This window comes from Schistocerca americana, chromosome 2 (assembly GCF_021461395.2).
Source record: "Schistocerca americana isolate TAMUIC-IGC-003095 chromosome 2, iqSchAmer2.1, whole genome shotgun sequence".
Classification (NCBI taxonomy): Eukaryota; Metazoa; Arthropoda; class Insecta; order Orthoptera; family Acrididae; genus Schistocerca; species Schistocerca americana.
In genome coordinates, this window is record NC_060120.1 from 675,192,394 (window position 1) to 675,216,912 (window position 24,519).

The 24,519-nt window shown below is 46.4% G+C and overlaps 1 protein-coding gene across 1 annotated transcript in view; it reads right to left on the reverse strand.

The window, feature by feature from the left end:
• Positions 1-2,070: 2,070 nt before the first annotated feature.
• The window catches only part of LOC124594330 (mucin-16-like), a 71,355-nt gene continuing 48,906 nt past the window's right edge, over positions 2,071-24,519 (reverse strand). Inside the window, exons 3-4 of the mRNA XM_047132692.1 lie at positions 2,270-24,481; positions 2,071-2,187 (exon numbers count right to left, since the gene is read on the reverse strand). Of these exons, the coding sequence (XP_046988648.1) occupies positions 2,071-2,187; positions 2,270-24,481 (22,329 nt within the window). The remainder of the gene's footprint in view (positions 2,188-2,269; positions 24,482-24,519) is intronic.

The following is a 24,519-nucleotide window of genomic DNA, read 5'->3' on the forward strand; positions in this document are numbered from 1 at the left end:
GTGTGTCTTCTTCACTACTGTCAGGTTTAGTGGAAGAGTCTAGATGGTCAGTATTAGGTATTGAAACGTTATCATCTTTCTTGGAGTCTCCCTCTGGCTGTTGGGTCGAATATTGCATTGACTCTGTGTGTGTATCATATAGTGACGGTGGCATATCGGAGAGACTTATTTCGGCCTTATTTTTGAATGTAGTGGTTTCGTCTTCGTTTCTTGGAAGCGAAAGTGTGGTATGTTCCGCAGCAGAGTCTGATGTGCTGGCGTCGGCTGCTCGTTCAAATTGCCCTGGGTGCAGGTACCCTGTTTCAGACTTTGGTATCTCATCTGTGACATTTTCACTGCTTGCTAACTCTTTAGTGGTCCAGACAGCTGAAGGCGTTGAAAGGGTGTCGTCTTCACTACTGTCAGGTTTAGTGGAAGAGTCTAGATGGTCGGTATTAGGTATTGAAACGTTATCATCTTTCTTGGAGTCTCCCTCTGGCTGTTGGGTCGAATATTGCATTGACTCTGTGTGTGTATCATATAGTGACGGTGGCATATCGGAGAGACTTATTTCGGCCTTATTGTAGAATGTAGTGGTTTCGTCTTCGTTGCTTGGAAGCGGAAGTGTGGTGTGTTCCGCAGCAGAGTCTGATGTGCTGGCATCGGCTGCTTGTTCAAATTGCCCTGGGTGCAGGTACCCTGATTCAGACTTTGGTATCTCATCTGTGACATTTTCACTGCTTGCTAACTCTTCAGTGGTCCAGACAGCTGAAGGCGTTGAAAGTGTGTCTTCTTCACTACTGTCAGGTTTAGTGGGAGAGTCTAGATGGTCGGTATTAGGTATTGAAACGTTATCATCTTTCTTGGAGTCTCCCTCTGGGTGTTGGGTCGAATATTGCATTGACTCTGTGGATGTATCATATAGAGACGGTGGCATATCGGAGAGACTTATTTCGGCCTTATTGTAGAATGTAGTGGTTTCGTCTTCGTTGCTTGGAAGCGGAAGTGTGGTGTGTTCCGCAGCAGAGTCTGATGTGCGTGCATCGGCTGCTTGTTCAAATTGACCTGGGTGCAGGTACCCTGATTCAGTCTTTGGTATCTCATCTGTGACATTTTCACTGCTTGCTAACTCTTCAGTGGTCCAGACAGCTGAAGGCGTTGAAAGTGTGTCTTCTTCACTACTGTCAGGTTTAGTGGAAGAGTCTAGATGGTCGGTATTAGGTATTGAAACGTTATCATCTTTCTTGGAGTCTCCCTCTGGCTGTTGGGTCGAATATTGCATTGACTCTGTGGGTGTATCATATAGAGACGGTGGCATATCGGAGAGACTTATTTCGGCCTTATTGTAGAATGTAGTGGCTTCGTCTTCGTTGCTTGGAAGCGGAAGTGTGGTGTGTTCCGCAGCAGAGTCTGATGTGCTGGCATCGGCTGCTTGTTCAAATTGCCCTGGGTGCAGGTACCCTGATTCAGACTTTGGTATCTCATCTGTGACATTTTCACTGCTTGCTAACTCTTCAGTGGTCCAGACAGCTGAAGGCGTTGAAAGTGTGTCTTCTTCACTACTGTCAGGTTTAGTGGAAGAGTCTCGATCGTCGGTATTAGGTATCGAAACATTGTCATCTTTCTTGGAGTTTTCCTCTGGCTGTTGGGACGAATGTTGCGCTGACTCTGAGTGTGTATCATATAGAGACGGCTGCAAATCGTAGAGACTTATTTCGGCCTTATCATAGAATGTAGTGGTTTCGGCTTCGTTGCTTGGAAGCGGAAGTGTTGTGTGTTCCACAGGAGAGATTGATGTGGTGGCATCGGCTGCTTGTTCAAATTGCCCTGGGTGCAGGTACCCTGATTCAGACTTTGGTATCTCATCTGTGACATTTTCACTGCTTGCTAACTCTTCAGTGGTCCAGACAGCTGAAGGCGTTGAAAGTGTGTCTTCTTCACTACTGTCAGGTTTGGTGGAAGAGTCTAGATGGTCGGTATTAGGTATTGAAACGTTATCATCTTTCTTGGAGTCTCCCTCTGGCTGTTGGGTCGAATATTGCATTGACTCTGTGTGTGTATCATATAGTGACGGTGGCATATCGGAGAGACTTATTTCGGCCTTATTGTAGAATGTAGTGGTTTCGTCTTCGTTGCTTGGAAGCGGAAGTGTGGTGTGTTCCGCAGCAGAGTCTGATGTGCTGGCATCGGCTGCTTGTTCAAATTGCCCTGGGTGCAGGTACCCTGATTCAGACTTTGGTATCTCATCTGTGACATTTTCAGTGCTTGCTAACTCTTCAGTGGTCGAGACAGCTGAAGGCATTGAAAGTGTGTCTTCTTCACTACTGTCAGGTTTAGTGGAAGAGTCTAGATGGTCGGTATTAGGTATTGAAACGTTATCATCTTTCTTGGAGTCTCCCTCTGGCTGTTGAGTCGAATATTGCATTGACTCTGTGGGTGTATCATATAGAGACGGTGGCATAGCGGAGAGACTTATTTCGGCCTTATTGTAAAATGTAGTGGTTTCGTCTTCGTTGCTTGGAAGCTGAAGTGTGGTGTGTTCCGCAGCAGAGTATGATGTGCTGGCATCGGCTGCTTGTTCAAATTGCCCTGGGTGCAGGTTCCCTGATTCAGACTTTGGTATCTCATCTGTGACATTTTCACTGCTTGCTAACTCTTCAGTGGTCCAGACAGCTGAAGGCGTTGAAAGTGTGTGTTCTTCACTACTGTTAGGTTTAGTGGAAGAGTCTAGATGGTCGGTATTAGGTATTGAAACGTTATCATCTTTCTTGGAGCCTCCCTCTGGCTGTTGGGTCGAATATTGCATTGACTCTGTGTGTGTATCATATAGTGACGGTGGCATATCGGAGAGACTTATTTCGGCCTTATTGTAGAATGTAGTGGTTTCGTCTACGTTGCTTGGAAGCGAAAGTGTGGTGTGTTCCGCAGCAGAGTCTGATGTGCTGGCATCGGCTGCTTGTTCAAATTGCCCTCGGTGCAGGTACCCTGTTTCAGACTTTGGTATCTCATCTGTGACATTTTCACTGCATGCTAACTCTTCAGTGGTCCAGACAGCTGAAGGCGTTGAAAGTGTGTCTTCTTCACTACTGTCAGGTTTAGTGGAAGAGTCTAGGTGGTCGGTATTAGGTATTGAAACGTTATCATCTTTCTTGGAGTCTCCCTCTGGCTGTTGGGTCGAATATTGCATTGACTCTGTGTGTGTATCATATAGTGACGGTGGCATATCGGAGAGACTTATTTCGTCCTTATTGTAGAATGTAGTGGTTTCGTCTTCGTTGCTTGGAAGCGAAAGTGTGGTATGTTCCGCAGCAGAGTCTGATGTGCTGGCATCGGCTGCTTCTTCAAATTGCCCTGGGTGCAGGTACCCTGATTCAGACTTTGGTATCTCATCTGTGACATTTTCACTGCTTGCTAACTCTTCAGTGGTCCAGACAGCTGAAGGCGTTGGAAGTGTGTCTTCTTCACTACTGTCAGGTTTAGTGGAAGAGTCTAGATGGTCGGTATTAGGTATTGAAACGTTATCATCTTTCTTGGAGTCTCCCTCTGGCTGTTGGGTCGAATATTGGATTGACTCTGTGTGTGTATCATATAGTGACGGTGGCATATCGGAGAGACTTATTTCGGCCTTATTGTAGAATGTAGTGGTTTCGTCTTCGTTGCTTGGAAGCGAAAGTGTGGTGTGTTCCGCAGCAGAGTCTGATGTGCTGGCATCGGCTGCTTGTTCAAATTGCCCTCGGTGTAGGTACCCTGATTCAGACTTTGGTATCTCATCTGTGACATTTTCACTGCTTGCTAACTCTTCAGTGGTCCAGACAGCTGAAGGCGTTGAAAGTGTGTCTTCTTCACTACTGTCAGGTTTAGTGGAAGAGTCTAGATGGTCGGTATTAGGTATTGAAACGTTATCATCTTTCTTGGAGTCTCCCTCTGGCTGTTGGGTCGAATATTGCATTGACTCTGTGTGTGTATCGTATAGTGACGGTGGCATATCGGAGAGACTTATTTCGGCCTTATTGTAGAATGTAGTGGTTTCGTCTTCGTTGCTTGGAAGCGGAAGTGTGGTGTGTTCCGCAGCAGAGTCTGATGTGCTGGCATCGGCTGCTTGTTCAAATTGCCCTGGGTGCAGGTACCCTGATTCAGACTTTGGTATCTCATCTGTGACATTTTCACTGCTTGCTAACTCTTCAGTGGTCCAGACAGCTGAAGGCGTTGAAAGTGTGTCTTCTTCACTACTGTCAGGTTTAGTGGGAGAGTCTAGATGGTCGGTATTAGGTATTGAAACGTTATCATCTTTCTTGGAGTCTCCCTCTGGGTGTTGGGTCGAATATTGCATTGACTCTGTGGATGTATCATATAGAGACGGTGGCATATCGGAGAGACTTATTTCGGCCTTATTGTAGAATGTAGTGGTTTCGTCTTCGTTGCTTGGAAGCGGAAGTGTGGTGTGTTCCGCAGCAGAGTCTGATGTGCGTGCATCGGCTGCTTGTTCAAATTGACCTGGGTGCAGGTACCCTGATTCAGTCTTTGGTATCTCATCTGTGACATTTTCACTGCTTGCTAACTCTTCAGTGGTCCAGACAGCTGAAGGCGTTGAAAGTGTGTCTTCTTCACTACTGTCAGGTTTAGTGGAAGAGTCTAGATGGTCGGTATTAGGTATTGAAACGTTATCATCTTTCTTGGAGTCTCCCTCTGGCTGTTGGGTCGAATATTGCATTGACTCTGTGGGTGTATCATATAGAGACGGTGGCATATCGGAGAGACTTATTTCGGCCTTATTGTAGAATGTAGTGGTTTCGTCTTCGTTGCTTGGAAGCGGAAGTGTGGTGTGTTCCGCAGCAGAGTCTGATGTGCTGGCATCGGCTGCTTGTTCAAATTGCCCTGGGTGCAGGTACCCTGATTCAGACTTTGGTATCTCATCTGTGACATTTTCACTGCTTGCTAACTCTTCAGTGGTCCAGACAGCTGAAGGCGTTGAAAGTGTGTCTTCTTCACTACTGTCAGGTTTAGTGGAAGAGTCTCGATCGTCGGTATTAGGTATCGAAACATTGTCATCTTTCTTGGAGTTTTCCTCTGGCTGTTGGGACGAATGTTGCGCTGACTCTGAGTGTGTATCATATAGAGACGGCTGCAAATCGTAGAGACTTATTTCGGCCTTATCATAGAATGTAGTGGTTTCGGCTTCGTTGCTTGGAAGCGGAAGTGTTGTGTGTTCCACAGGAGAGATTGATGTGGTGGCATCGGCTGCTTGTTCTAATTGCCCTGGGTGCAGGTACCCTGATTCAGACTTTGGTATCTCATCTGTGACATTTTCACTGCTTGCTAACTCTTCAGTGGTCCAGACAGCTGAAGGCGTTGAAAGTGTGTCTTCTTCACTACTGTCAGGTTTGGTGGAAGAGTCTAGATGGTCGGTATTAGGTATTGAAACGTTATCATCTTTCTTGGAGTCTCCCTCTGGCTGTTGGGTCGAATATTGCATTGACTCTGTGTGTGTATCATATAGTGACGGTGGCATATCGGAGAGACTTATTTCGGCCTTATTGTAGAATGTAGTGGTTTCGTCTTCGTTGCTTGGAAGCGGAAGTGTGGTGTGTTCCGCAGCAGAGTCTGATGTGCTGGCATCGGCTGCTTGTTCAAATTGCCCTGGGTGCAGGTACCCTGATTCAGACTTTGGTATCTCATCTGTGACATTTTCAGTGCTTGCTAACTGTTCAGTGGTCCAGACAGCTGAAGGCATTGAAAGTGTGTCTTCTTCACTACTGTCAGGTTTAGTGGAAGAGTCTAGATGGTCGGTATTAGGTATTGAAACGTTATCATCTTTCTTGGAGTCTCCCTCTGGCTGTTGAGTCGAATATTGCATTGACTCTGTGGGTGTATCATATAGAGACGGTGGCATATCGGAGAGACTTATTTCGGCCTTATTGTAAAATGTAGTGGTTTCGTCTTCGTTGCTTGGAAGCTGAAGTGTGGTGTGTTCCGCAGCAGAGTATGATGTGCTGGCATCGGCTGCTTGTTCAAATTGCCCTGGGTGCAGGTTCCCTGATTCAGACTTTGGTATCTCATCTGTGACATTTTCACTGCTTGCTAACTCTTCAGTGGTCCAGACAGCTGAAGGCGTTGAAAGTGTGTGTTCTTCACTACTGTCAGGTTTAGTGGAAGAGTCTAGATGGTCGGTATTAGGTATTGAAACGTTATCATCTTTCTTGGAGCCTCCCTCTGGCTGTTGGGTCGAATATTGCATTGACTCTGTGTGTGTATCATATAGTGACGGTGGCATATCGGAGAGACTTATTTCGGCCTTATTGTAGAATGTAGTGGTTTCGTCTACGTTGCTTGGAAGCGAAAGTGTGGTGTGTTCCGCAGCAGAGTCTGATGTGCTGGCATCGGCTGCTTGTTCAAATTGCCCTCGGTGCAGGTACCCTGTTTCAGACTTTGGTATCTCATCTGTGACATTTTCACTGCTTGCTAACTCTTCAGTGGTCCAGACAGCTGAAGGCGTTGAAAGTGTGTCTTCTTCACTACTGTCAGGTTTAGTGGAAGAGTCTAGGTGGTCGGTATTAGGTATTGAAACGTTATCATCTTTCTTGGAGTCTCCCTCTGGCTGTTGGGTCGAATATTGCATTGACTCTGTGTGTGTATCATATAGTGACGGTGGCATATCGGAGAGACTTATTTCGTCCTTATTGTAGAATGTAGTGGTTTCGTCTTCGTTGCTTGGAAGCGAAAGTGTGGTATGTTCCGCAGCAGAGTCTGATGTGCTGGCATCGGCTGCTTCTTCAAATTGCCCTGGGTGCAGGTACCCTGATTCAGACTTTGGTATCTCATCTGTGACATTTTCACTGCTTGCTAACTCTTCAGTGGTCCAGACAGCTGAAGGCGTTGGAAGTGTGTCTTCTTCACTACTGTCAGGTTTAGTGGAAGAGTCTAGATGGTCGGTATTAGGTATTGAAACGTTATCATCTTTCTTGGAGTCTCCCTCTGGCTGTTGGGTCGAATATTGGATTGACTCTGTGTGTGTATCATATAGTGACGGTGGCATATCGGAGAGACTTATTTCGGCCTTATTGTAGAATGTAGTGGTTTCGTCTTCGTTGCTTGGAAGCGAAAGTGTGGTGTGTTCCGCAGCAGAGTCTGATGTGCTGGCATCGGCTGCTTGTTCAAATTGCCCTCGGTGTAGGTACCCTGATTCAGACTTTGGTATCTCATCTGTGACATTTTCACTGCTTGCTAACTCTTCAGTGGTCCAGACAGCTGAAGGCGTTGAAAGTGTGTCTTCTTCACTACTGTCAGGTTTAGTGGAAGAGTCTAGATGGTCGGTATTAGGTATTGAAACGTTATCATCTTTCTTGGAGTCTCCCTCTGGCTGTTGGGTCGAATATTGCATTGACTCTGTGTGTGTATCATATAGTGACGGTGGCATATCGGAGAGACTTATTTCGGCCTTATTGTAGAATGTAGTGGTTTCGTCTTCGTTGCTTGGAAGCGAAAGTGTGGTGTGTTCCGCAGCAGAGTCTGATGTGCTGGCATCGGCTGCTTGTTCAAATTGCCCTCGGTGCAGGTACCCTGTTTCAGACTTTGGTATCTCATCTGTGACATTTTCACTGCTTGCTAACTCTTCAGTGTTCCAGACAGCTGAAGGCGTTGTAAGTGTGTCTTCTTCACTACTGTCAGGTTTAGTGGAAGAGTCTAGGTGGTCGGTATTAGGTATTGAAACGTTATCATCTTTCTTGGAGTCTCCCTCTGGCTGTTGGGTCGAATATTGCATTGACTCTGTGTGTGTATCATATAGTGACGGTGGCATATCGGAGAGACTTATTTCGGCCTTATTGTAGAATGTAGTGGTTTCGTCTTCGTTGCTTGGAAGCGGAAGTGTGGTGTGTTCCGCAGCAGAGTCTGATGTGCTGGCATCGGCTGCTTGTTCAAATTGCCCTGGGTGCAGGTACCCTGGTTCAGACTTTGGTATCTCATCTGTGACATTTTCACTGCTTGCTAACTCTTCAGCGGTCCAGACAGCTGAAGGCGTTGAAAGTGTGTCTTCTTCACTACTGTCAGGTTTAGTGGGAGAGTCTAGATGGTCGGTATTAGGTATTGAAACGTTGTCATCTTTCTTGGAGTCTCCCTCTGGCTGTTGGGTCGAATATTGCATTGACTCTGTGGATGTATCATATAGAGACGGTGGCATATCGGAGAGACTTATTTCGGCCTTATTGTAGAATGTAGTGGTTTCGTCTTCGTTGCTTGGAAGCGGAAGTGTGGTGTGTTCCGCAGCAGAGACTGATGTGCGTGCATCGGCTGCTTGTTCAAATTGCCCTGGGTGCAGGTACCCTGATTCAGTCTTTGGTATCTCATCTGTGACATTTTCACTGCTTGCTAACTCTTCAGTGGTCCAGACAGCTGAAGGCGTTGAAAGTGTGTCTTCTTCACTACTGTCAGGTTTAGTGGAAGAGTCTAGATGGTCGGTATTAGGTATTGAAACGTTATCATCTTTCTTGGAGTCTCCCTCTGGCTGTTGGGTCGAATATTGCTTTGACTCTGTGGGTGTATCATATAGAGACGGTGGCATATCGGAGAGACTTATTTCGGCCTTATTGTAGAATGTAGTGGTTTCGTCTTCGTTGCTTGGAAGCGGAAGTGTGGTGTGTTCCGCAGCAGAGTCTGATGTGCTGGCATCGGCTGCTTGTTCAAATTGCCCTGGGTGCAGGTACCCTGATTCAGACTTTGGTATCTCATCTGTGACATTTTCACTGCTTGCTAACTCTTCAGTGGTCCAGACAGCTGAAGGCGTTGAAAGTGTGTCTTCTTCACTACTGTCAGGTTTAGTGGAAGAGTCTCGATCGTCGGTATTAGGTATCGAAACATTGTCATCTTTCTTGGAGTTTTCCTCTGGCTGTTGGGACGAATGTTGCGCTGACTCTGAGTGTGTATCATATAGAGACGGCTGCAAATCGTAGAGACTTATTTCGGCCTTGTCATAGAATGTAGTGGTTTCGGCTTCGTTGCTTGGAAGCGGAAGTGTTGTGTGTTCCACAGGAGAGATTGATGTGGTGGCATCGGCTGCTTGTTCAAATTGCCCTGGGTGCAGGTACCCTGATTCAGACTTTGGTATCTCATCTGTGACATTTTCACTGCTTGCTAACTCTTCAGTGGTCCAGACAGCTGAAGGCTTTGAAAGTGTGTCTTCTTCACTACTGTCAGGTTTAGTGGAAGAGTCTAGATGGTCGGTATTAGGTATTGAAACGTTATCATCTTTCTTGGAGTCTCCCTCTGGCTGTTGGGTCGAATATTGGATTGACTCTGTGTGTGTATCATATAGTGACGGTGGCATATCGGAGAAACTTATTTCGGCCTTATTGTAGAATGTAGTGGTTTCGTCTTCGTTGCTTGGAAGCGAAAGTGTGGTGTGTTCCGCAGCAGAGTCTGATGTGCTGGCATCGGCTGCTTGTTCAAATTGCCCTCGGTGCAGGTACCCTGTTTCAGACTTTGGTATCTCATCTGTGACATTTTCACTGCTTGCTAACTCTTCAGTGGTCCAGACAGCTGAAGGCGTTGAAAGTGTGTCTTCTTCACTACTGTCAGGTTTAGTGGAAGAGTCTAGATGGTCGGTATTAGGTATTGAAACGTTATCATCTTTCTTGGAGTCTCCCTCTGGCTGTTGGGTCGAATATTGCATTGACTCTGTGTGTGTATCGTATAGTGACGGTGGCATATCGGAGAGACTTACTTCGGCCTTATTGTAGAATGTAGTGGTTTCGTCTTCGTTGCTTGGAAGCTGAAGTGTGGTGTGTTCCGCAGCAGAGTCTGATGTGCTGGCATCGGCTGCTTGTTCAAATTGCCCTGGGTGCAGGTTCCCTGATTCAGACTTTGGTATCTCATCTGTGACATTTTCAGTGCTTGCTAACTCTTCAGTGGTCCAGACAGCTGAAGGCGTTGAAAGTGTGTCTTCTTCACTACTGTCAGGTTTAGTGGAAGAGTCTAGATGGTCGGTATTAGGTATTGAAACGTTATCATCTTTCTTGGAGTCTCCCTCTGGCTGTTGGGTCGAATATTGCATTGACTCTGTGTGTGTATCATATAGTGACGGTGGCATATCGGAGAGACTTATTTCGGCCTTATTGTAGAATGTAGTGGTTTCGTCTTCGTTGCTTGGAAGCGGAAGTGTGGTGTGTTCCGCAGCGGAGTCTGATGTGCTGGCATCGGCTGCTTGTTCAAATTGCCCTGGGTGCAGGTACCCTGATTCAGACTTTGGTATCTCATCTGTGACATTTTCAGTGCTTGCTAACTCTTCAGTGGTCCAGACAGCTGAAGGCGTTGAAAGTGTGTCTTCTTCACTACTGTCAGGTTTAGTGGGAGAGTCTAGATGGTCGGTATTAGGTATTGAAACGTTATCATCTTTCTTGGAGTCTCCCTCTGGCTGTTGGGTCGAATATTGCATTGACTCTGTGGGTGGATCATATAGAGACGGTGGCATATCGGAGAGACTTATTTCGGCCTTATTGTAGAATGTAGTGGTTTCGTCTTCGTTGCTTGGAAGCGGAAGTGTGGTGTGTTCCGCAGCAGAGTCTGATGTGCTGGCATCGGCTGCTTGTTCAAATTGCCCTGGGTGCAGGTACCCTGATTCAGACTTTGGTATCTCATCTGTGACATTTTCACTGCTTGCTAACTCTTCAGTGGTCCAGACAGCTGAAGGCGTTGAAAGTGTGTCTTCTTCACTACTGTCAGGTTTAGTGGAAGAGTCTCGATCGTCGGTATTAGGTATCGAAACATTGTCATCTTTCTTGGAGTTTTCCTCTGGCTGTTGGGACGAATGTTGCGCTGACTCTGAGTGTGTATCATATAGAGACGGCTGCAAATCGTAGAGACTTATTTCGGCCTTGTCATAGAATGTAGTGGTTTCGGCTTCGTTGCTTGGAAGCGGAAGTGTTGTGTGTTCCACAGGAGAGATTGATGTGGTGGCATCGGCTGCTTGTTCAAATTGCCCTGGGTGCAGGTACCCTGATTCAGACTTTGGTATCTCATCTGTGACATTTTCACTGCTTGCTAACTCTTCAGTGGTCCAGACAGCTGAAGGCGTTGAAAGTGTGTCTTCTTCACTACTGTCAGGTTTGGTGGAAGAGTCTAGATGGTCGGTATTAGGTATTGAAACGTTATCATCTTTCTTGGAGTCTCCCTCTGGCTGTTGAGTCGAATATTGCATTGACTCTGTGGGTGTATCATATAGAGACGGTGGCATATCGGAGAGACTTATTTCGGCCTTATTGTAGAATGTAGTGGTTTCGTCTTCGTTGCTTGGAAGCTGAAGTGTGGTGTGTTCCGCAGCAGAGTATGATGTGCTGGCATCGGCTGCTTGTTCAAATTGCCCTGGGTGCAGGTTCCCTGATTCAGACTTTGGTATCTCATCTGTGACATTTTCACTGCTTGCTAACTCTTCAGTGGTCCAGACAGCTGAAGGCGTTGAAAGTGTGTCTTCTTCACTACTGTCAGGTTTAGTGGAAGAGTCTAGATGGTCGGTATTAGGTATTGAAACGTTATCATCTTTCTTGGAGTCTCCCTCTGGCTGTTGGGTCGAATATTGGATTGACTCTGTGTGTGTATCATATAGTGACGGTGGCATATCGGAGAAACTTATTTCGGCCTTATTGTAGAATGTAGTGGTTTCGTCTTCGTTGCTTGGAAGCGAAACTGTGGTGTGTTCCGCAGCAGAGTCTGATGTGCTGGCATCGGCTGCTTGTTCAAATTGCCCTCGGTGCAGGTACCCTGTTTCAGACTTTGGTGTCTCATCTGTGACATTTTCACTGCTTGCTAACTCTTCAGTGGTCCAGACAGCTGAAGGCGTTGAAAGTGTGTCTTCTTCACTACTGTCAGGTTTAGTGGAAGAGTCTAGATGGTCGGTATTAGGTATTGAAACGTTATCATCTTTCTTGGAGTCTCCCTCTGGCTGTTGGGTCGAATATTGCATTGACTCTGTGTGTGTATCGTATAGTGACAGTGGCATATCGGAGAGACTTATTTCGGCCTTATTGTAGAATGTAGTGGTTTCGTCTTCGTTGCTTGGAAGCTGAAGTGTGGTGTGTTCCGCAGCAGAGCCTGATGTGCTGGCATCGGCTGCTTGTTCAAATTGCCCTGGGTGCAGGTTCCCTGATTCAGACTTTGGTATCTCATCTGTGACATTTTCAGTGCTTGCTAACTCTTCAGTGGTCCAGACAGCTGAAGGCGTTGAAAGTGTGTCTTCTTCACTACTGTCAGGTTTAGTGGAAGAGTCTAGATGGTCGGTATTAGGTATTGAAACGTTATCATCTTTCTTGGAGTCTCCCTCTGGCTGTTGAGTCGAATATTGCATTGACTCTGTGGGTGTATCATATAGAGGCGGTGGCATATCGGAGAGACTTATTTCGGCCTTATTGTAGAATGTAGTGGTTTCGTCTTCGTTGCTTGGAAGCTGAAGTGTGGTGTGTTCCGCAGCAGAGTCTGATGTGCTGGCATCGGCTGCTGGTTCAATATGCCCTGGGTGCAGGTACCCTGATTCAGACTTTGGTATCTCATCTGTGACATTTTCACTGCTTGCTAACTCTTCAGTGGTCCAGACAGCTGAAGGCGTTGAAAGTGTGTGTTCTTCACTACTGTCAGGTTTAGTGGAAGAGTCTAGATGGTCGGTATTAGGTATTGAAACGTTATCATCTTTCTTGGAGCCTCCCTCTGGCTGTTGGGTCGAATATTGCATTGACTCTGTGTGTGTATCATATAGTGACGGTGGCATATCGGAGAGACTTATTTCGGCCTTATTGTAGAATGTAGTGGTTTCGTCTTCGTTGCTTGGAAGCGGAAGTGTGGTGTGTTCCGCAGCAGAGTCTGATGTGCTGGCATCGGCTGCTTGTTCAAATTGCTCTGGGTGCAGGTACCCTGATTCAGACTTTGGTATCTCATCTGTGACATTTTCATTGCTTGCTAACTCTTCAGTGGTCCAGACAGCTGAAGGCGTTGAAAGTGTGTCTTCTTCACTACTGTCAGGTTTAGTGTAAGAGTCTTGATGATCGGTATTAGGTATTGAAACGTTATCATCTTTCTTGGAGTCTCCCTCTGGCTGTTGGGTCGAATATTGCATTGACTCTGTGTGTGTATCATATAGTGACGGTGGCATATCGGAGAGACTTATTTCGGCCTTATTGTTGAATGTAGTGGTTTCGTCTTCGTTGCTTGGAAGCGAAAGTGTGGTGTGTTCCGCAACAGAGTCTGATGTGCTGGCATCGGCTGCTTGTTCAAATTGCCCTCGGTGCAGGTACCCTGTTTCAGACTTTGGTATCTCATCTGTGACATTTTCACTGCTTGCTAACTCTTCAGTGTTCCAGACAGCTGAAGGCGTTGTAAGTGTGTCTTCTTCACTACTGTCAGGTTTAGTGGAAGAGTCTAGGTGGTCGGTATTAGGTATTGAAACGTTATCATCTTTCTTGGAGTCTCCCTCTGGCTGTTGGGTCGAATATTGCATTGACTCTGTGTGTGTATCATATAGTGACGGTGGCATATTGGAGAGACTTATTTCGGCCTTATTGTAGAATGTAGTGGTTTCGTCTTCGTTGCTTGGAAGCGAAAGTGTGGTATGTTCCGCAGCAGAGTCTGATGTGCTGGCGTCGGCTGCTCGTTCAAATTGCCCTGGGTGCAGGTACCCTGTTTCAGACTTTGGTATCTCATCTGTGACATTTTCACTGCTTGCTAACTCTTTAGTGGTCCAGACAGCTGAAGGCGTTGAAAGGGTGTCTTCTTCACTAGTGTCAGGTTTAGTGGAAGAGTCTAGATGGTCGGTATTAGGTATTGAAACGTTATCATCTTTCTTGGAGTCTCCCTCTGGCTGTTGGGTCGAATATTGCATTGACTCTGTGTGTGTATCATATAGTGACGGTGGCATATCGGAGAGACTTATTTCGGCCTTATTGTAGAATGTAGTGGTTTCGTCTTCGTTGCTTGGAAGCGGAAGTGTGGTGTGTTCCGCAGCAGAGTCTGATGTGCTGGCATCGGCTGCTTGTTCAAATTGCCCTGGGTGCAGGTACCCTGATTCAGACTTTGGTATCTCATCTGTGACATTTTCACTGCTTGCTAACTCTTCAGTGGTCCAGACAGCTGAAGGCGTTGAAAGTGTGTCTTCTTCACTACTGTCAGGTTTAGTGGGAGAGTCTAGATGGTCGGTATTAGGTATTGAAACGTTATCATCTTTCTTGGAGTCTCCCTCTGGGTGTTGGGTCGAATATTGCATTGACTCTGTGGATGTATCATATAGAGACGGTGGCATATCGGAGAGACTTATTTCGGCCTTATTGTAGAATGTAGTGGTTTCGTCTTCGTGGCTTGGAAGCGGAAGTGTGGTGTGTTCCGCAGCAGAGACTGATGTGCGTGCATCGGCTGCTTGTTCAAATTGACCTGGGTGCAGGTACCCTGATTCAGACTTTGGTATCTCATCTGTGACATTTTCACTGCTTGCTAACTCTTCAGTGGTCCAGACAGCTGAAGGCGTTGAAAGTGTGTCTTCTTCACTACTGTCAGGTTTAGTGGAAGAGTCTAGATGGTCGGTATTAGGTATTGAAACGTTATCATCTTTCTTGGAGTCTCCCTCTGGCTGTTGGGTCGAATATTGCATTGACTCTGTGGGTGTATCATATAGAGACGGTGGCATATCGGAGAGACTTATTTCGGCCTTATTGTAGAATGTAGTGGTTTCGTCTTCGTTGCTTGGAAGCGGAAGTGTGGTGTGTTCCGCAGCAGAGTCTGATGTGCTTGCATCGGCTGCTTGTTCAAATTGCCCTGGGTGCAGGTACCCTGATTCAGACTTTGGTATCTCATCTGTGACATTTTCACTGCTTGCTAACTCTTCAGTGGTCCAGACAGTTGAAGGCGTTGAAAGTGTGTCTTCTTCACTACTGTCAGGTTTAGTGGAAGAGTCTCGATCGTCGGTATTAGGTATCGAAACATTGTCATCTTTCTTGGAGTTTTTCTCTGGCTGTTGGGACGAATGTTGCGCTGACTCTGAGTGTGTATCATATAGAGACGGCTGCAAATCATAGAGACTTATTTCGGCCTTGTCATAGAATGTAGTGGTTTCGGCTTCGTTGCTTGGAAGCGGAAGTGTTGTGTGTTCCACAGGAGAGATTGATGTGGTGGCATCGGCTGCTTGTTCAAATTGCCCTGGGTGCAGGTACCCTGATTCAGACTTTGGTATCTCATCTGTGACATTTTCACTGCTTGCTAACTCTTCAGTGGTCCAGACAGCTGAAGGCGTTGAAAGTGTGTCTTCTTCACTACTGTCAGGTTTGGTGGAAGAGTCTAGATGGTCGGTATTAGGTATTGAAACGTTATCATCTTTCTTGGAGTCTCCCTCTGGCTGTTGGGTCGAATATTGCATTGACTCTGTGTGTGTATCATATAGTGACGGTGGCATATCGGAGAGACTTATTTCGGCCTTATTGTAGAATGTAGTGGTTTCGTCTTCGTTGCTTGGAAGCGGAAGTGTGGTGTGTTCCGCAGCAGAGTCTGATGTGCTGGCATCGGCTGCTTGTTCAAATTGCCCTGGGTGCAGGTACCCTGATTCAGACTTTGGTATCTCATCTGTGACATTTTCAGTGCTTGCTAACTCTTCAGTGGTCGAGACAGCTGAAGGCATTGAAAGTGTGTCTTCTTCACTACTGTCAGGTTTAGTGGAAGAGTCTAGATGGTCGGTATTAGGTATTGAAACGTTATCATCTTTCTTGGAGTCTCCCTCTGGCTGTTGAGTCGAATATTGCATTGACTCTGTGGGTGTATCATATAGAGACGGTGGCATATCGGAGAGACTTATTTCGGCCTTATTGTAGAATGTAGTGGTTTCGTCTTCGTTGCTTGGAAGCTGAAGTGTGGTGTGTTCCGCAGCAGAGTATGATGTGCTGGCATCGGCTGCTTGTTCAAATTGCCCTCGGTGCAGGTTCCCTGATTCAGACTTTGGTATCTCATCTGTGACATTTTCACTGCTTGCTAACTCTTCAGTGGTCCAGACAGCTGAAGGCGTTGAAAGTGTGTCTTCTTCACTACTGTCAGGTTTAGTGGAAGAGTCTAGATGGTCGGTATTAGGTATTGAAACGTTATCATCTTTCTTGGAGTCTCCCTCTGGCTGTTGGGTCGAATATTGGATTGACTCTGTGTGTGTATCATATAGTGACGGTGGCATATCGGAGAAACTTATTTCGGCCTTATTGTAGAATGTAGTGGTTTCGTCTTCGTTGCTTGGAAGCGAAAGTGTGGTGTGTTCCTCAGCAGAGTCTGATGTGCTGGCATCGGCTGCTTGTTCAAATTGCCCTCGGTGCAGGTACCCTGTTTCAGACTTTGGTGTCTCATCTGTGACATTTTCACTGCTTGCTAACTCTTCAGTGGTCCAGACAGCTGAAGGCGTTGAAAGTGTGTCTTCTTCACTACTGTCAGGTTTAGTGGAAGAGTCTAGATGGTCGGTATTAGGTATTGAAACGTTATCATCTTTCTTGGAGTCTCCCTCTGGCTGTTGGGTCGAATATTGCATTGACTCTGTGGGTGTATCATATAGAGACGGTGGCATATCGGAGAGACTTATTTCGGCCTTATTGTAGAATGTAGTGGTTTCGTCTTCGTTGCTTGGAAGCGGAAGTGTGGTGTGTTCCGCAGCAGAGTCTGACGTGCTGGCATCGGCTGCTTGTTCAAATTGCCCTGGGTGCAGGTACCCTGATTCAGACTTTGGTATCTCATCTGTGACATTTTCACTGCTTGCTAACTCTTCAGTGGTCCAGACAGCTGAAGGCGTTGAAAGTGTGTCTTCTTCACTACTGTCAGGTTTAGTGGAAGAGTCTCGATCGTCGGTATTAGGTATCGAAACATTGTCATCTTTCTTGGAGTTTTCCTCTGGCTGTTGGGACGAATGTTGCGCTGACTCTGAGTGTGTATCATATAGAGACGGCTGCAAATCGTAGAGACTTATTTCGGCCTTGTCATAGAATGTAGTGGTTTCGGCTTCGTTGCTTGGAAGCGGAAGTGTTGTGTGTTCCACAGGAGAGATTGATGTGGTGGCATCGGCTGCTTGTTCAAATTGCCCTGGGTGCAGGTACCCTGATTCAGACTTTGGTATCTCATCTGTGACATTTTCACTGCTTGCTAACTCTTCAGTGGTCCAGACAGCTGAAGGCGTTGAAAGTGTGTCTTCTTCACTACTGTCAGGTTTGGTGGAAGAGTCTAGATGGTCGGTATTAGGTATTGAAACGTTATCATCTTTCTTGGAGTCTCCCTCTGGCTGTTGGGTCGAATATTGCATTGACTCTGTGTGTCTATCATATAGTGACGGTGGCATATCGGAGAGACTTATTTCGGCCTTATTGTAGAATGTAGTGGTTTCGTCTTCGTTGCTTGGAAGCGGAAGTGTGGTGTGTTCCGCAGCAGAGTCTGATGTGCTGGCATCGGCTGCTTGTTCAAATTGCCCTGGGTGCAGGTACCCTGATTCAGACTTTGGTATCTCATCTGTGACATTTTCAGTGCTTGCTAACTCTTCAGTGGTCGAGACAGCTGAAGACATTGAAAGTGTGTCTTCTTCACTACTGTCAGGTTTAGTGGAAGAGTCTAGATGGTCGGTATTAGGTATTGAAACGTTATCATCTTTCTTGGAGTCTCCCTCTGGCTGTTGAGTCGAATATTGCATTGACTCTGTGGGTGTATCATATAGAGACGGTGGCATATCGGAGAGACTTATTTCGGCCTTATTGTAGAATGTAGTGGTTTCGTCTTCGTTGCTTGGAAGCTGAAGTGTGGTGTGTTCCGCAGCAGAGTCTGATGTGCTGGCATCGGCTGCTTGTTCAAATTGCCCTGGGTGCAGGTACCCTGATTCAGACTTTGGTATCTCATCTGTGACATTTTCACTGCTTGCTAACTCTTCAGTGGTCCAGACAGCTGAAGGCGTTGAAAGTGTGTCTTCTTCACTACTGTCAGGTTTAGTGGGAGAGTCTAGATGGTCGGTATTAGGTATTGAAACGTTATCATCTTTCTTGGAGTCTCCCTCTGGGTGTTGGGTCGAATATTGCATTGACTCTGTGGATGTATCATATAGAGACGGTGGCATATCGGAGAGACTTATTTCGGCCTTATTGTAGAATGTAGTGGTTTCGTCTTCGTTGCTTGGAAGCGGAAGTGTGGTGTGTTCCGCAGCAGAGACTGATGTGCGTGCATCGGCTGCTTGTTCAAATTGACCTGGGTGCAGGTACCCTGATTCAGACTTTGGTATCTCATCTGTGACATTTTCACTGCTTGCTAACTCTTCAGTGGTCCAGACAGCTGAAGGCGTTGAAAGTGTGTCTTCTTCACTACTGTCAGGTTTAGTGGAAGAGTCTAGATGGTCGGTATTAGGTATTGAAACGTTATCATCTTTCTTGGAGTCTCCCTCTGGCTGTTGGGTCGAATATTGCATTGACTCTGTGGGTGTATCATATAGAGACGGTGGCATATCGGAGAGACTTATTTCGGCCTTATTGTAGAATGTAGTGGTTTCGTCTTCGTTGCTTGGAAGCGGAAGTGTGGTGTGTTCCGCAGCAGAGTCTGATGTGCTTGCATCGGCTGCTTGTTCAAATTGCCCTGGGTGCAGGTACCCTGATTCAGACTTTGGTATCTCATCTGTGACATTTTCACTGCTTGCTAACTCTTCAGTGGTCCAGACAGTTGAAGGCGTTGAAAGTGTGTCTTCTTCACTACTGTCAGGTTTAGTGGAAGAGTCTCGATCGTCGGTATTAGGTATCGAAACATTGTCATCTTTCTTGGAGTTTTTCTCTGGCTGTTGGGACGAATGTTGCGCTGACTCTGAGTGTGTATCATATAGAGACGGCTGCAAATCGTAGAGACTTATTTCGGCCTTGTCATAGAATGTAGTGGTTTCGGCTTCGTTGCTTGGAAGCGGAAGTGTTGTGTGTTCCACAGGAGAGATTGATGTGGTGGCATCGGCTGCTTGTTCAAATTGCCCTGGGTGCAGGTACCCTGATTCAGACTTTGGTATCTCATCTGTGACATTTTCACTGCTTGCTAACTCTTCAGTGGTCCAGACAGCTGAAGGCGTTGAAAGTGTGTCTTCTTCACTACTGTCAGGTTTGGTGGAAGAGTCTAGATGGTCGGTATTAGGTATTGAAACGTTATCATCTTTCTTGGAGTCTCCCTCTGGCTGTTGGGTCGAATATTGCATTGACTCTGTGTGTGTATCATATAGTGACGGTGGCATATCGGAGAGACTTATTTCGGCCTTATTGTAGAATGTAGTGGTTTCGTCTTCGTTGCTTGGAAGCGGAAGTGTGGTGTGTTCCGCAGCAGAGTCTGATGTGCTGGCATCGGCTGCTTGTTCAAATTGCCCTGGGTGCAGGTACCCTGATTCAGACTTTGGTATCTCATCTGTGACATTTTCAGTGCTTGCTAACTCTTCAGTGGTCGAGACAGCTGAAGGCATTGAAAGTGTGTCTTCTTCACTACTGTCAGGTTTAGTGGAAGAGTCTAGATGGTCGGTATTAGGTATTGAAACGTTATCATCTTTCTTGGAGTCTCCCTCTGGCTGTTGAGTCGAATATTGCATTGACTCTGTGGGTGTATCATATAGAGACGGTGGCATATCGGAGAGACTTATTTCGGCCTTATTGTAGAATGTAGTGGTTTCGTCTTCGTTGCTTGGAAGCTGGAGTGTGGTGTGTTCCGCAGCAGAGTATGATGTGCTGGCATCGGCTGCTTGTTCAAATTGCCCTCGGTGCAGGTTCCCTGATTCAGACTTTGGTATCTCATCTGTGACATTTTCACTGCTTGCTAACTCTTCAGTGGTCCAGACAGCTGAAGGCGTTGAAAGTGTGTCTTCTTCACTACTGTCAGGTTTAGTGGAAGAGTCTAGATGGTCGGTATTAGGTATTGAAACGTTATCATCTTTCTTGGAGTCTCCCTCTGGCTGTTGGGTCGAATATTGGATTGACTCTGTGTGTGTATCATATAGTGACGGTGGCATATCGGAGAAACTTATTTCGGCCTTATTGTAGAATGTAGTGGTTTCGTCTTCGTTGCTTGGAAGCGAAAGTGTGGTGTGTTCCTCAGCAGAGTCTGATGTGCTGGCATCGGCTGCTTGTTCAAATTGCCCTCGGTGCAGGTACCCTGTTTCAGACTTTGGTGTCTCATCTGTGACATTTTCACTGCTTGCTAACTCTTCAGTGGTCCAGACAGCTGAAGGCGTTGAAAGTGTGTCTTCTTCACTACTGTCAGGTTTAGTGGAAGAGTCTAGATGGTCGGTATTAGGTATTGAAACGTTATCATCTTTCTTGGAGTCTCCCTCTGGCTGTTGGGTCGAATATTGCATTGACTCTGTGTGTGTATCATATAGAGACGGTGGCATATCGGAGAGACTTATTTCGGCCTTATTGTAGAATGTAGTGGTTTCGTCTTCGTTGCTTGGAAGCGGAAGTGTGGTGTGTTCCGCAGCAGAGTCTGATGTGCTGGCATCGGCTGCTTGTTCAAATTGCCCTGGGTGCAGGTACCCTGATTCAGACTTTGGTATCTCATCTGTGACATTTTCACTGCTTGCTAACTCTTCAGTGGTCCAGACAGCTGAAGGCGTTGAAAGTGTGTCTTCTTCACTACTGTCAGGTTTAGTGGAAGAGTCTCGATCGTCGGTATTAGGTATCGAAACATTGTCATCTTTCTTGGAGTTTTCCTCTGGCTGTTGGGACGAATGTTGCGCTGACTCTGAGTGTGTATCATATAGAGACGGCTGCAAATCGTAGAGACTTATTTCGGCCTTGTCATAGAATGTAGTGGTTTCGGCTTCGTTGCTTGGAAGCGGAAGTGTTGTGTGTTCCACAGGAGAGATTGATGTGGTGGCATCGGCTGCTTGTTCAAATTGCCCTGGGTGCAGGTACCCTGATTCAGACTTTGGTATCTCATCTGTGACATTTTCACTGCTTGCTAACTCTTCAGTGGTCCAGACAGCTGAAGGCGTTGAAAGTGTGTCTTCTTCACTACTGTCAGGTTTGGTGGAAGAGTCTAGATGGTCGGTATTAGGTATTGAAACGTTATCATCTTTCTTGGAGTCTCCCTCTGGCTGTTGGGTCGAATATTGCATTGACTCTGTGTGTCTATCATATAGTGACGGTGGCATATCGGAGAGACTTATTTCGGCCTTATTGTAGAATGTAGTGGTTTCGTCTTCGTTGCTTGGAAGCGGAAGTGTGGTGTGTTCCGCAGCAGAGTCTGATGTGCTGGCATCGGCTGCTTGTTCAAATTGCCCTGGGTGCAGGTACCCTGATTCAGACTTTGGTATCTCATCTGTGACATTTTCAGTGCTTGCTAACTCTTCAGTGGTCGAGACAGCTGAAGACATTGAAAGTGTGTCTTCTTCACTACTGTCAGGTTTAGTGGAAGAGTCTAGATGGTCGGTATTAGGTATTGAAACGTTATCATCTTTCTTGGAGTCTCCCTCTGGCTGTTGAGTCGAATATTGCATTGACTCTGTGGGTGTATCATATAGAGACGGTGGCATATCGGAGAGACTTATTTCGGCCTTATTGTAGAATGTAGTGGTTTCGTCTTCGTTGCTTGGAAGCTGAAGTGTGGTGTGTTCCGCAGCAGAGTATGATGTGCTGGCATCGGCTGCTTGTTCAAATTGCCCTGGGTGCAGGTTCCCTGATTCAGACTTTGGTATCTCATCTGTGACATTTTCACTGCTTGCTAACTCTTCAGTGGTCCAGACAGCTGAAGGCGTTGAAAGTGTGTCTTCTTCACTACTGTCAGGTTTAGTGGAAGAGTCTAGATGGTCGGTATTAGGTATTGAAACGTTATCATCTTTCTTGGAGTCTCCCTCTGGCTGTTGGGTCGAATATTGGATTGACTCTGTGTGTGTATCATATAGTGACGGTGGCATATCGGAGAAACTTATTTCGGCCTTATTGTAGAATGTAGTGGTTTCGTCTTCGTTGCTTGGAAGCGAAAGTGTGGTGTGTTCCTCAGCAGAGTCTGATGTGCTGGCATCGGCTGCTTGTTCAAATTGCCCTCGGTGCAGGTACCCTGTTTCAGACTTTGGTGTCTCATCTGTGACATTTTCACTGCTTGCTAACTCTTCAGTGGTCCAGACAGCTGAAGGCGTTGAAAGTGTGTCTTCTTCACTACTGTCAGGTTTAGTGGAAGAGTCTAGATGGTCGGTATTAGGTATTGAAACGTTATCATCTTTCTTGGAGTCTCCCTCTGGCTGTTGGGTCGAATATTGCATTGACTCTGTGGGTGTATCATATAGAGACGGTGGCATATCGGAGAGACTTATTTCGGCCTTATTGTAGAATGTAGTGGTTTCGTCTTCGTTGCTTGGAAGCGGAAGTGTGGTGTGTTCCGCAGCAGAGTCTGATGTGCTGGCATCGGCTGCTTGTTCAAATTGCCCTGGGTGCAGGTACCCTGATTCAGACTTTGGTATCTCATCTGTGACATTTTCACTGCTTGCTAACTCTTCAGTGGTCCAGACAGCTGAAGGCGTTGAAAGTGTGTCTTCTTCACTACTGTCAGGTTTAGTGGAAGAGTCTCGATCGTCGGTATTAGGTATCGAAGCATTGTCATCTTTCTTGGAGTTTTCCTCTGGCTGTTGGGACGAATGTTGCGCTGACTCTGAGTGTGTATCATATAGAGACGGCTGCAAATCGTAGAGACTTATTTCGGCCTTGTCATAGAATGTAGTGGTTTCGGCTTCGTTGCTTGGAAGCGGAAGTGTTGTGTGTTCCACAGGAGAGATTGATGTGGTGGCATCGGCTGCTTGTTCAAATTGCCCTGGGTGCAGGTACCCTGATTCAGACTTTGGTATCTCATCTGTGACATTTTCACTGCTTGCTAACTCTTCAGTGGTCCAGACAGCTGAAGGCGTTGAAAGTGTGTCTTCTTCACTACTGTCAGGTTTAGTGGAAGAGTCTAGATGGTCGGTATTAGGTATTGAAACGTTATCATCTTTCTTGGAGTCTCCCTCTGGCTGTTGGGTCGAATATTGCATTGACTCTGTGTGTGTATCGTATAGTGACGGTGGCATATCGGAGAGACTTATTTCGGCCTTATTGTAGAATGTAGTGGTTTCGTCTTCGTTGCTTGGAAGCTGAAGTGTGGTGTGTTCCGCAGCAGAGTCTGATGTGCTGGCATCGGCTGCTTGTTCAAATTGCCCTGGGTGCAGGTTCCCTGATTCAGACTTTGGTATCTCATCTGTGACATTTTCAGTGCTTGCTAACTCTTCAGTGGTCCAGACAGCTGAAGGCGTTGAAAGTGTGTCTTCTTCACTACTGTCAGGTTTAGTGGAAGAGTCTAGATGGTCGGTATTAGGTATTGAAACGTTATCATCTTTCTTGGAGTCTCCCTCTGGCTGTTGAGTCGAATATTGCATTGAGTCTGTGGGTGTATCATATAGAGACGGTGGCATATCGGAGAGACTTATTTCGGCCTTATTGTAGAATGTAGTGGTTTCGTCTTCGTTGCTTGGAAGCTGAAGTGTGGTGTGTTCCGCAGCAGAGTCTGATGTGCTGGCATCGGCTGCTGGTTCAATATGCCCTGGGTGCAGGTACCCTGATTCAGACTTTGGTATCTCATCTGTGACATTTTTACTGCTTGCTAACTCTTCAGTGGTCCAGACAGCTGAAGGCGTTGAAAGTGTGTGTTCTTCACTACTGTCAGGTTTAGTGGAAGAGTCTAGATGGTCGGTATTAGGTATTGAAACGTTATCATCTTTCTTGGAGCCTCCCTCTGGCTGTTGGGTCGAATATTGCATTGACTCTGTGTGTGTATCATATAGTGACGGTGGCATATCGGAGAGACTTATTTCGGCCTTATTGTAGAATGTAGTGGTTTCGTCTTCGTTGCTTGGAAGCGAAAGTGTGGTGTGTTCCGCAGCAGAGTCTGATGTGCTGGCATCGGCTGCTTGTTCAAATTGCCCTCGGTGCAGGTACCCTGTTTCAGACTTTGGTATCTCATCTGTGACATTTTCACTGCTTGCTAACTCTTCAGTGGTCCAGACAGCTGAAGGCGTTGAAAGTGTGTCTTCTTCACTACTGTCAGGTTTAGTGGAAGAGTCTAGGTGGTCGGTATTAGGTATTGAAACGTTATCATCTTTCTTGGAGTCTCCCTCTGGCTGTTGGGTCGAATATTGCATTGACTCTGTGTGTGTATCATATAGTGACGGTGGCATATCGGAGAGACTTATTTCGGCCTTATTGTAGAATGTAGTGGTTTCGTCTTCGTTGCTTGGAAGCGGAAGTGTGGTGTGTTCCGCAGCAGAGTCTGATGTGCTGGCATCGGCTGCTTGTTCAAATTGCCCTGGGTGCAGGTACCCTGATTCAGACTTTGGTATCTCATCTGTGACATTTTCACTGCTTGCTAACTCTTCAGCGGTCCAGACAGCTGAAGGCGTTGAAAGTGTGTCTTCTTCACTACTGTCAGGTTTAGTGGGAGAGTCTAGATGGTCGGTATTAGGTATTAAAACGTTATCATCTTTCTTGGAGTCTCCCTCTGGCTGTTGGGTCGAATATTGCATTGACTCTGTGGATGTAT